This window comes from Mandrillus leucophaeus, unplaced genomic scaffold, assembly GCF_000951045.1.
Source record: "Mandrillus leucophaeus isolate KB7577 unplaced genomic scaffold, Mleu.le_1.0 Scaffold62, whole genome shotgun sequence".
In the NCBI taxonomy this organism is placed as follows: Eukaryota; Metazoa; Chordata; class Mammalia; order Primates; family Cercopithecidae; genus Mandrillus; species Mandrillus leucophaeus.
Window position 1 is genome coordinate 4,364,754 of NW_012106697.1, and position 13,302 is coordinate 4,378,055.

The following is a 13,302-nucleotide window of genomic DNA, read 5'->3' on the forward strand; positions in this document are numbered from 1 at the left end:
GGAGCGCGCTGCGCCCCGGCGCTGAGGCCCCGAGGATCGGGGCGGCAGGTCGCCCTCCCCACCATGAAGAAGACCCGGAGCACAACCTTGCGGCGAGCCTGGCCTAGCTCGGATTTCTCGGACCGGGCCTCGGACCGCATGAGGTCCCGCAGCGAGAAGGACTACCGCCTGCACAAGCGCTTCCCCGCGGCCTTCGCGCCCCAGGCTTCGCGGGGCTACATGACATCAGGTTGGTTGGTGACCGCGTTTCTGCCCCCGCGCCGGGGCCGCGGGACGTGCTCGGTATCCCGCGGCCCGCGTGCTTGGAGGAGAGGACGGGCAGTGATGGATGCGATAAGTTATGGGGAAAGCAGGAAAAAATTAGCTCCCATCCACCATTTTGTACCTCCGCAAGATCCACAGCAGGCCCTCTCAATATGGGGTTGGAGAGCTATTAGTTAGGTAAAACGAGGGAGGGGGGACGAGCCGGGCGTTTTGGCTGCAGGGAGATAAATGACTGCAAGCCCCCGCGCTGCAGCCTCCTCGAGCTTTGTGGAGGATCCTGCGCCCAGGGTTGCCTGCAGTGCCAGGCTTGCTGGCTCCTGCGTGGTGGCCGGTTATCTGAGTGGGTATTTCCAGCAGCCCCCTGTTCTCCAAAAGGAACAGGTTCCGTGCGCAGCTCTGGATGGGCTGAGTCAGGGGAGAGTCCTGCAGACATCCCAGGCTCGTCTGATTTGCACGCAGAGAACTGTGTTGGAGCTCACTGAATGCGTTCTGTGGGGGTAATGGTGTGGATGCGGATTGAATGCTCACATGATTCTGTGTGGATTTAACATATGTTGCTTTGAGTTGGGCTGTATGGAAAGAATGGAGGCTGTATCATGTATTTGCATGTCAGACAGGAAGGACAAACAAAACGGTAAATGGAAAAGGGAGGCTTCAGAAAAGATTTCCGCTTAAAATGCAGTGCTGTGAAAAGCCTTCCTGAAGGAGCCAGTTCTTTTTTTGGAAATACAACGGAATGGCTTTGGTTTGATTTGGGAACCCAGGGATGAAATTCTTGAGGGAAATGCTGAAGGAGGAAAAGCCTGGAAAGCTTCCGTTGCCATCTCCTTACTTCTCGTTAACCACTTGTATGTAATGATGTGTAAGGCATCGGTTTTTATTTATTTTTCATTCAGAGAAAAATTTTGATTTTCTTCTAAGCACACTGTAATGGAAGAACCGAGATTTTCTTTCAAACCACATACTGTACCAAATCACTCTGAGCCCTGTCTTAACTGGGAAGATCATTTTAAGCTTGTGGTTGGTACTTAGAGTCTAGCTTTACTCTCTTTCTCCTAAAACAGCAAGTCCTTTTTAACTGGGGTCAGCATCTCATGCTTCAAAAATGCCTTGCGACTGCATTTCCACGAACGTAAAGCCTAAATAAAAGAACCATCTTTTTTATTGCAAAATCAGGCGACATAAGGATGTTGTACTATTTTGGCAATAAAGCTCCTTGATTTTCCCTTTCGTGAAAAGCCAAATTCGTAAAGAAAGTGACAACTACAGTTTCTGCTTCAGTCATTTCAGTCGCTGCTGTGGTTGCTATATTCCTCAGACTTGTGGCAGTAAATTTTGAAACACACCTAAATCCAAACCTAACCTCAAAACACGTATGTACATAAACCCATGTCTGCCCTGAGTGTTCAGATAATCCTGGGTTTCATGTACTTAGGGTTTGAATGTCTTCATTCCACACTTCACAGTTCCCCTTATGCCTCCTAAGGAACCTGTCCTGACACCAAGTGTGAAGCTATAGGAGGGCTGGTGGCCATCATTTCTTCAACAAACCTGCAACACTGTGTTTCATGATTCAGGCACATTTCCAGGGAGCCAGTTTTTTTTTCTTTTTTTTCTAATCTATCTTGGCATTACCTCGTTATCACATTTTCATTCTTTGCAAAAGAACTTGTGTGCTATTGCAGGTGCTGTGAGGCATTTTTGAGGGCTTGAGGAAGAAGCTTTTAATTGTATTTGATTCCCTTATTTCATTTCTTGATCCACAAATGGTAAGATGGTCCTATGGTGATAATGAAGGATAACCTGTTTCAGGTTGGCAGTTTTCTGTTCAGATTCAATGTTAGGTTACTGCTGAGAAATCTGAAGACCAAAAGATGGAAGAAAAGTTCCATCATTCATTCAGCATTTTTCTGGAGTGCCCCCGAAGAGCACAGTGCCTTGCTGGATTCTCATGGGGTTGTACGGTTGGATATAACATGGTTCTTGCCCAGGGAGGGAGGCTTGTCGTTTATTCTTTATTTTAAATATTAGTTGATACATGGAATAAGAAGCAGGTGTTGCTGCTATGGGAGGAAATAGTAAACATGAAGACAAACACCTACAATGAACACTGGGAGAGTAGGTGGAGTCTTTCTCATGTGCAACTCTTTTGGGGGTTGGGTTGGGAAGGATGTGTATCTTCATGTATTTCCTTTACAAATATGGCTCCTTTCAAAATGTGGGTGTTGATAGAAATAGATGATATATTGAAACACTTGGAAATGATTTATAAGACATTCTCGTCCTTTTAGGAAATGTAAAGGAGATCCACTTTTATCAAGTTAGTGACTTTGGATACAAACGGAACCTTTGTCACATAAAATATTGAGTGGAAAATGAAACCTCTTAGAAACACATGAGGCCTTTCATATTTCTACTTTCTGTTTGTCCAGCCATTTGGTTTAATTACTACTGATATCCTCATACTTGATTTTTAGTAAAAAGGTTTTTGTTGTGGGGAAATTACTTGGGTTCTAAGGACAAGATAAGCCTTTCAGAAATGTACTAAATGACTTAAAATAACTTCAGTTAAGAGACTATTTTTAGACCCCCTCCCTCAACAAATATTCCTGAAAATTGTGGGAAACAATCACTTAGTTTTAAGCTTCAGGACATGAGAGAGCCTTGGGAATTTCAAGAAATAGATATTAATAATTTTCCTTATGGTCTAGCGTCCCATATCACGCAGTAGGTGCTTCAAGCAAAATTGTAGGCTTCTGTAATAGCTTTCTAATGAGACAGCACCATTTCAAACAGTCTTTGCTCCACAAATAAGTAATTACCAGTGTGAAATGTGATTTATAGCAATAGGCTTGACATTTAGCCTTGGCCTTTCCAATACCTTCAGGAAAAACTACACTTAAGCTCAAGAGGTTAGAGCGGGCACCTATAAACTAGAGAGGTCTTGCAAAAGGACAGTTAGGGAATTCTGAAACTTTAAGTCTCGAAGACTATGCCTTATGGGACTGTTTAAGCTCCCAACTCATGCTACCAAATCTGAAGAAATCCTAAGAATTCATGAGCTTCCTAGCAACCAGTAAGTTCACAGGCCATGAGATGACTTCATTGTTCATCTTGAATATTAATTTCCCAGTGGTGGTTTCTGGGCAGAAAGGGTAAGATCTTGTCTTTTGTTCAAATCAAGATGAATAATAAAAAGTGCATGGCATTATCTTAAGAAGAAAAGGGGTTGGACCAAATGGATGTGGGATGATTCTTGTGCCTTTTCTAAAACTAGAAGTTACGATATTCATGAACTAGAGATAAAAGTGAAACTCCTCACAGAGGAGCAGATCTGTATAACGAACACTTAGTACTTTATATATGAAAACATGCTCATTTGTCTCTGTGAAATGATTTTCAAGGCCCCAAACCTGTGGTTGATGAAGTTGTTAGAGCTTTCTCTGTTAGAATTATGTGAACTGTAATCTCTTCACAAGAATGATGCTGCTAACTTTTCATTTCCTTCACTACCCCTTCCCCCAGCCCTGGGGATGGGCACCTCTTTATATTCCATATATAATACCATCAGAGCTTTGGGGGACATTCTTATTGATCAAGCATGGAAAGTAATTTTTTCATTATACAGGTTCTACAGCACATGATCCTTAAAAGCTTTGTTTATGAATGAGAAAGCGAAGTCCTGGCCCATTTTAGTCTGATGCTTATCATTTTGATAACATCTTTAAGGAGTAAAGTGTGCCTTTTGAATACTGTGATTTTAAAGGCTTTGAAAAGAAAGACAAAACAAAAGCCCTAAACTGACATTGCAAGAAATTGGAAAGCAGTTCTGTCTGCTGGGGAAGAATGGCCAGCTCATCACCTTCATTAGTTTATTAGTTTTTGGTTTATAGAAACTAATTCTGGGGCACATTTGACTGTATGTTCCAGTTCCTTATGTTCTGTTATTTTAAGAGACATGAGCATTTTCTGAGAGTGGAGGATGGATACTGGAGGTTCTAATCTGGGCCTGCCACAAACCAGCTGTGTCCCTGGCGAGTAATATGACCTCCCTCCATCCCCTCCCTCCATCTGTAAGAGTCCTCCACTTCCGTGCTGCCATTACAGAATTCGGCTCCGCAGTGGCTCTGTAATGAGCAAGTGCAAGACTTCTGAGCACTTACACATGAATCGTTACACAAAAGCTCGGCCCTCTTCTACTTTTTGGAGTCAGGTGCCTCCCGTATGTGGGAATAGTGCTCATTTTGCCGTACAATCCTATTTCCCATCATCCTGAAATGTGACATGAAATGTATGCATTTTAGGACTCGCCCTGGTGACCAGAGTAATGAGGGAGGAGGAAGTAAATTAAGACCTGGTACGTTGTAATCATATGCAAGTTTTAATAAACAGCATCCCGTCACGTCCCTTTCCCTCTTTGCGGAGATCCATTTTCAGCCTAGCCGCTCCAACTGTGTTTTAATTTGAAACTACCTATGTTGACTCCTTTCATCAGGCGAGTGGAAGTGAGGAATATTACACTTGGTGGTGAATGACTTTATTCTTTATTTCCCAGGAGAACGTGAGTAGGCTTACAAAAGGTCACCTCTCTTGGTATTTCAATATCTTTTACATTCTTTCCAATGTTTTTATTTGAAAGAAAGGAATATGAGTATATTGTATAAAAACCTTAGCACTTCTGCACCTCCAGAGCAATTCTGGCCTTAAATTCCCTACCCCCCGGAGACTTAGGACAATTCAGACAATGGTATACTCTTTGGTACACGATTGCTTAGGCTGAACGCAGGTTTTAACTAAAAGCACAATCTGCTTGGACCCTTGCCAGTGGGTACTGTGCTAACTTTTGAATTTAGGACATGCTTTTGTAAATCAGTTATAGTGTGTGATGCCTAATCTATAAGGTATAAAGTAGAGGTTCTTCTAGTTGGTGAGAGTATAGATACAGTCTACTCCAAATTGACCTTATCCACAGTAACACAAGAAAGAAAGGACACGGGTGATTTTTTAAGTAGGGAGTAAACTTTTCCTAAAGTAGGAAAGGGCTGGTCTTTTTTAACATCAGAATGCGCAACGAGTCAATCAGAAAATTCTATTTGTTCCTCCCACTTAAATGTTTCTAAAACCTGTCTCTTCCTCTTCCATCTCTGTTGCTGAACTCTTTTTCTGTTCTATTACTCTGTCTTCCAAACATACCTCTCTTCCAGTTCCTTCCATCCTCCTGATGTCCCCCGAGGGCTTTGATGGTTTTGTTTTGGTTTTGTTATTTTAAAATCTCTCCTAAAGCAAAATTGCTCGTGTTGCTTCCCTTCCCAGTGTTCCCATCCATCATGCCTGTGGATGAAATCGTAGACCATGGCACATCACAGTATAACCTCCCTCACTTTCTCCACCTCTTCTTCTCTTTCCCCCCTGTTCACCTCACCCCGCGCTTTGGGCTCTGGGAGCTCTTTACCTGCGGCAGTGCCTGTCACCTTGTGTACCTGTTGTAGTTTATGTGACTTTGCCCAGAAGGCGTCCTCCATCCTTACAGTTCTGATAGAATCCTCTTTAGCCTTCCAGAACCAGCTCCCATGCCCCCTTCTCTTGCATCGTCTCTCAGATCCTTTCCAGAGTGACTTGCTCCCATGATGTTTGTTTTGTACTTGTGTTACAGCAACATGGTCACATTGTGCCGCACCACGAGTTTACAATCCATGTGCGTCTCCAGTCTGGATGGTGAAATCCTCACTGATAGTACCTGCCTTATTCACATCTCTATTTTGCCAGCAACCACAGAGCTTGGCATGTATCAGGCACACAGAAAATGTGTATGGGATGAGTGACTAAAACATGACTTCTTAGAAAGTTGAATGAAGTCTTGAAGTCCTAATATGAGTCACCTTCTTGTAACTGCAGAAGGTACAAGTATGTATTCTAAGATCCTACTTTTGAAAAGATCTTCCATTGTGATTGGTAGAACCAGGACCAGCAAGCTACGAGTGGATGATTAGAAAGTACTAAATAATAGGATACAATCAAGAGTCAAGTTGAGTTGGTTGATGTGGTTGCTACAAGTAGAACTGGAGTTCCGAGAACAGAAGGTCGTTGCTTAGAAAAGGCTGCCTGGAGGGAGGACTTACTTGGGTCTTGAAAAAGTGGGTTGATTTGAAGAGATGGAGAAGAAGGATTTGGGGGAGGTTGAGGAAGCAATACAAACTAAGGCATGAAGCTGGAAATGAAAATGGATGTGTGAAATTTGTCTTACTGTAACTCTGGGATGCTACTAGAAATAATGTGTGGGATCTTGAAATTTGGGTGGATTCAGAGTTTGTGGGGTAGGTAACACATTTGTGATTTGGGGAGAGAAATGACGAAAGGAACCTTTTTAAAGAGGTGTCAGATAGTGGCTTCCTGGGTAGATGCATGTTTTGAATGTTTACAGCCTGGGAGACCAGAGGGGAGGTGTTTGGGGGTTGATGTGGTGATCAAGCAGTAAGACGACGACCACAGAACAGTGTGTCCTGGGCCGGGCGCAGTGGTTCACGCACGCCTATAATCCCAGCCCTTTGGGAGGTCAAGGCAGGCGGATCATAGGGTCATGAGTTCGAGACCAGCCTGGCTAACACGGTGAAACCCCGTCTGTACTAAGAATACAAAAATTAGCTGGGTGTGGTGGTGGTGTGTGCCTGTAATCCCAGCTACTCGGGAGGCTGAGGCAGGATAATCCCTTGAACCCTGGAGGTGGAGGTTACAGTAAGCCGAGATTGCATCACTGTACTCCAGACTGGGTGACAGAGCAAGACTTTGTCAGTGGGGTGGGGGGAGCAAAACAAACAAACAAAAAAACTGTGTGTCCCAGCACTGCTAGGCATTATTAGCACACCACCCTCAAGATGTTAAAAATATGTCTGCATACCAGCTACATTGCTACCTATTTAATACTTCTCTTTAACTTGATCTACTTTTGTATTTAAGTGAATTAAAGAGAAAATTTTGCATTTCCTATGAAATTATGGGTTTCCCTTGATAATTATATTTTTTCCTAATCCCTATTAAAATGGACGTTTAATTATTTCAGTAAAAAATATTCAACTAGATACTACCCGAAATGAACCCATGTGCCCGAGTGGTACTCACACCATACAGTGGAAAACCTGAGTAGGCCAAGGGAGGAGGGATGGCAGAGGGTGGAAAGGGTTACGAAGAGGAAAGGGAGAATCTGGGAGAACAAAGGAACTGGCTGTTCTTTGTACGTGGTTGGGTTTAAGAGGTGAAAGAAAAATAAAGGTGAACATGGTGAAACCCCATCTACAAAAGATACAAAACTTAGCCACACTTGATGGCATGTGCCTGTAGTCCCAGCTACTCGAGAGGCTGAGCAGGAGGATCATCTGAGCCTGGGGAGGTTGAGGCCACAGTGAGCCGAGATTGTGCCACTGCACTCCAGCCTGGGTGACAGAAGGAGACCCTGTCTCAAAAATAAAAAAATAAAAAAGGTGCAACAGATTTTGTTGTTGTTGGAAGAATACAGTAAATGACCAGGAACCTGCAGACAGTGAGTGGAGAATGAGTTCCATTTTGGGCTAGTGGTTTGATATTCCAACCACAGAGGGCTTTCAGGTATACAGGTGAACAATAAAGGCATATAGGTTGGAGGTCATGTGTGCAGCAGTGTTCGTTGTGAACATGAGAATAGCTTGGCTGCCTGTGCTTTCTGTTCCCCTTCTTGGAGGGGAGCAGATGACCGATTTTTATTTCCAGCAGATGGAGGTTCAGTTGGATTCTGTTAACTCAGAGTTCTCCTTGGGTTTCTGAAGCCTGGAAACTCGAGGCTAGGATTGCTTGGAGATTGTCTGCTTTCCTGTTCCTCAAAGTAAAGTGCCCTTGAATTCTTGGATTTGTTTTATTAGTGTTCTCATTTATTCAGAAGCCACTGCATTGTTGATAGAAGGGATATGTTTTTGATATCTATAGTCAGATCTGAAAAGAGAACTCTGCAAGTAGCAGCACAAAAGACTAGGCCAGCTATGTAAATAATGTATATTTCAAACATCTGTCATATACCTATCCCGCTAAAAAATTATGGCTTAGGTAACTCATACACACAGTCAAAGTCTCCATTTATCTTTCTACTTTAATCCGTGATGGCCCCTCCAGGCCAAGTTTTCTCTTTTTGAAGATAAAAGAGAGAGATTTGGCAGATGCCTGTGGGCAGTAGGGGTAGCAGGACTATTGCCTGGCCTTATCCGTCTGATGGCCGTAGTTTCAGAGGGAGGAGCCATCCTCTGCAATTAACACTGCCTTCTCACCCCTACAGATTCCTGTCTGCTCGGTTCCCCTAAGAGAGCTAATATGCCATTTATTGCTTTTGGCATATCCAACTTTTGCTTTGAAATTGTCTCGTCATTAGAGAAATTGAAGGCCGCCATAGTGACTGAGGTGCATGGGGTATTTGTCCTTTTTTTTTCCTTTTTGGCTGCCCAGTATCTGAACCTCTTTTCAGTGTCTGTGTCACTCCCCATTGTTACACGTCAAATGTGTCTGCCCAAAAGATATGTTCAAGTCCTAACCCCTGGTACCTGTGAATGTGCCCTTATTTGGAAATCAGGTCACTGTGGCTGTAACCGAGTTAAGATGCAGCAGTACTGGAATAGGTGAGCCCTAAATCCATATGACTGGTGTTCTTATAAGAAGAAGAAAAGAGACACAGACACAGGGAGAATACCATGTGACGAGAGCGGCAGAGGTGGGAGTGATGTGTCTACAAATGAGGGAAGGCCCGGAACCGCCAGCCACCACCGGAGGCTGGGAGAGAGGCATGGGATTGCTTCACCTTCAGGGTCCGGGAAAGAAACAATCCTACTGACACCTGGGGTTTCCGCTTCTAGCATCAGAGCTGGGAGGGCACATATTTCTGTTGCTTTAATCTGCCCACTGTGCGGTGCTAGTTCCAGCAGCCACACGACACTAGTCCGCCACCTGAGCCTTGGTGGAAGGCAGCGCCCGCATTCTCTGTGAAGATGCTGAAATTGCTGTGTAGTTACTTTCCTGGCCTTCCTTACGTGGAGGGCAGGGGCCAGAGACCTGGGTTTCACCCATTGGATATTCCCTTCTTATGACTTCCAATCTGGTGCTAGTAAGGTAAGATGATGGGGACTGTGAGACAGAGTCCCTGGATGTGGTGGTGTAGCATGGTGGCATTCGGAGGCCAGAGGTGGCAGCCGGCAGGCGGTGCCCCATGTGACCTTGCTAGCGGTGCCAGCTGCAGGTTCGTGCTTGGTGGTGGCTGCAGAGGTGTCCTTATTGAAGCGGCTCTGGCTGCATGCTTCAAGCCTGGGTCTCCAGCCCTCCCTGGGATCTTTGAGTTACTCAGTGTGTTTTACTGTGTTCTTTTTCCTGAGAGGCTGTGTAGCTGGTGATTTAGAGCAGAGATGTGGACCACGTGGCTTGGCTTCATAGTTCAATGTTACCATCACTAGCCAGGTAAACCTGGAGAAACTACTGATTTTCTCAGGACCTCAGCTTCCTTACCTGCAACATGGGAATAATAATGGTACCTACTCATTGGGCTTTGGGTGAATTAATACGTGTAAAGCACTTAGAACTAAGCTTGGTACAATGGAAGCATGATATCCCTATGACTGATTTTGCCATTAAAAGTAATGGCCAAAACTGCAATGACTTTTCCACCAACCTAATATTAAAAGAGCCAGCATTGGTTTCTGCAGTATAAAACTGAGAATTGCATCAGACACATATATAGAATCACAACGGGATCTCAATCGTTGTCACTTCAAAATATTGATATAAAGAGTGACTTGCACATAAGCTACACAAAAAAGTACAGTTGAGTTTTACTTTGCAACCATGTCATCTTCCTATGGTGACCTTTCCAGAGCCCTTTTGTTTTCCCCTTTCCAATAACACCCTCTTCCCTCTACTTCCTATTTGCTTCCTCCTAGTGTTTAGAACTTAGTTCCTTGAGGAAACCTGATGGGGTGTGACTGAGCTGCTCCTTCTCCGTGCTCCGGCAGCACTTCTTGCACACACCTCTGAAATAACCGACACATCTGCCATTTTCTTGCCTCACCCTCCATCTAGACTGGAAACGCTTTCAGGCCGTGGCTTGGGTCTGACTTGGTTTTGTGCTCCCAGTGTCTAGCGAGTGCCAGAAGGGTAGCAGGTACACAGCAGTTTAAATGTATAGATACGGCGACACATGGTCTTGCTGGCATTCCCAGTGGCTTCAGTGGACTCTGTATTTCGCGTCTTTCTCTAACCATATGCATGCTTGGTGCCCCAGGGGTTGATGCGAAGAAGCCACCGGGGTGATTGTGGTGGATCAGTAATCTTGACCCACTCACAGGGGCCCAGAGGAGCAAACTGAAGGAAACTGGGGTAGTTTAGCTCTAACCACCGGGTTGTAGAGATATGAGCTTCGGTCATAGGATTTTGAAGAATTCCGGCATGGATCTTTGGTGAAATTATAAAACAACGTCTTCTGAACTCACCAAACGTCTAAGAGAAAACTTCCATTTAGATTACGTGCTGGAGCTTGTGATTAGAGCGGGGCATTCTGTTAACCTAGTGAACTCATTGAGATTTTCATTTCCATTAGTTTTCAAATAACTGAAAGAAGTATTTGGACATATTTTCCCCACATTTGCAAACTGGCGGTTTATAATGCAGACAGTGGGCAGATGTGGATAACTTTTTAACAGTGCTTTTAAAAAGACTGTTTAGCCAGAGAGTGAACAAGTCCCAAAGAGCAGAACAGTGAAGATGGCAATAGTGTCAAGTGGATTTTTCCTTATTTGTGAGAGTGGCTTCTATCTATGTTCATCAAATGCCTTTATGCAGTAAGGCAGCAGTGTGATTTAGGGCTTTGAAATCAGACATTCATACATTGGTGCTGGCACCCACTTGCTGGCTGTGGAATCCTAACAATCTATGTTATCAGTCTATCCTCTGTTTTCTTATCTTTCAGATGAGGATAAAATAGTATCTAATTTATAGTTGTTATGTGGATTAAATGCGCAAATGCAATCAAAATAATTAACATAGTGCCTGACGCGCTGTAAGAACCTAGTACATCTTTGCTACTATATGATTATTTCTTTTGGAACATAACTATACAGGATTGACTGGTTTCTAAGTGTTTTACACCTGAGGATGCAGAAGAAGAGAACTAGCGGGCAACTTGTCTAGTGCCGCACAGAGTTAAAAGCAGCTTTAAATGGGATTCTTCGCCTAATATTTGGTACTCATTTATCAGAAATCAAATATTCCGTTTCTTACTGATTTTGGTATGTGCTCTGCTAAGGAAATCTACAGAATTATTCATTTATCTAAGTGGGCTCATTTGTCCTTGAACTTCCAACTAAGGGAAAATGGCAGAGAATCACTGCTTAGTCGGCAGTCAATGTTCCCGTGGAATATAACTCTAAGAGAACTTGGCTTTACTTAAAATCAGGGAAATTGTGTCCCATATAATCAGACATAGCTTACTCTGAGATACTTATTTAGACTTTTCAGTTGAAGGTAAAGGAGAAAACTCCCCTTCTGAGCTGCGGGTTCAGCTGCGTGTTGATGTGTTTGCATATGCAATAAAAACCCGTCTCACAGAAGCACAATTGAGAGAGGAAAGCTGTGAAACGAAGGGACATCTTTCAAGGCCAATTTTGAAAGTAAAGCCAGTAGGCTGTCTCCTGCCAACCAAGTGCATGTCCCTCCTTTGGTGAGTTTATAAAAGTAGTGATGGGCCCAGTGGAATCTCAGGTCAGCATGGCCTCTGGGTTGCATAGGAAATAAAGGAATTGGAGGTCCACTTTTCACATGTGTGAATTTTTCATCTGCTACAAGCAGATGGTTTGGCAGCCAGGCCCGGGGCTCTGGGATGACAGCCTGAGCTAGAGGAGCGGAATGGGTTTTCCCTCTGCACCCACCTCCTGTGAACCTCTGCACCAGCCAGGATCTGGGAGCTCAAAGCTGTCCACCTTTGCTGCATGTAGCCCTGAGTTTCCATGTTACTTATTCATTTGCAACACATCCTTTCCCTTCCTTCAAATCAAGGGAAAAATAACTAAAGAAGAACGGAAACGGTACTAAGTAACTTGTTTTCTCTGGTTATGCCCAACTAATTGAACTTGGAAAGCCTCTTCTACTTAACATTCCACAAGTATTGGCTTTCTTTAGTCAAAGCATAGCTTCTGGAGCATGCAGATCTTGTTTTTCCATATGGTGTACCCTGCTTGATGTGGGTGATTTAAACACACGGAGAGTTACACAGAATGTTTGTTTGGGATGCCAGAGGCATAGTAAATAGTAGTGTACCATCCTGGCCTAAGGGCCAGAAATGGAGGTTTCCATTGTGAGATGCAGCCATATGCGTGCAAGGCTTCCTCTGCAAGGCAGCGTGGTGGAGTGTGCTCCGGCTGGGATTGGTGCTGTGGGCCTGTTAGAGGTGGGGTTTAAGGTTCTGCAGTCGTGGAGTCAGGTCCCCCTGGGAGGTGTGTGTGAAGCCCGGCAGTGGCTCAGGCCTGGGACATAAGCACAGTCTGACAGCATGCTTCCTCAAAGATAGTGGAGTTCTGGTGTGCTCCTGAAATGTCAGTATGAAAAAGGAGCCTCTTTACCCTCAATTCCCTTTCCCCTAACAAAGGAAATCATTGTTGTTATTGGGATTGTTTTTTAAGATGGTCTCCCTTTGTCACCCAGGCTGGAGTGCAGTGGTACTATCGTAGCTCGCTGCAACCTCTACCTCCTGGGATCAAGCAATCCTCCCACCTCGGCCTCCCAGGTAGCTGGGACTACAGTTGTGTACCACCATACCTGGCTATTTTTAAATTTTTTGTAGACTGGGTCTTGCCATGTTACCCAGGCTGGTTTCAAACTCCTGGGGTCAAGGAGTCCTCCTGCCTTGGCCTCCCAACGTGCTCAGATTATAGACATGAGCCACTGGACCTGGGCGGAAACCATTGTTTATTGAGCATGTACTTGGTACGTTGGTACCTGTGTGTTACCTTATTTAGTCCTCACAGCATTCCTGCAAGGATGCCA

General features: G+C 44.3%; 1 protein-coding gene across 1 annotated transcript in view; it reads left to right on the forward strand.

Annotated features, from left to right (window-relative positions):
* The first annotated feature begins 6 nt into the window (after positions 1 to 6).
* Positions 7 to 13,302, forward strand: part of STOX2 (storkhead box 2) — a 121,170-nt gene continuing 107,874 nt past the window's right edge. Inside the window, exon 1 of the mRNA XM_012000152.1 lies at positions 7 to 229. Within this exon, the coding sequence (XP_011855542.1) occupies positions 64 to 229 (166 nt within the window). The 5' untranslated portion in view covers positions 7 to 63. The remainder of the gene's footprint in view (positions 230 to 13,302) is intronic.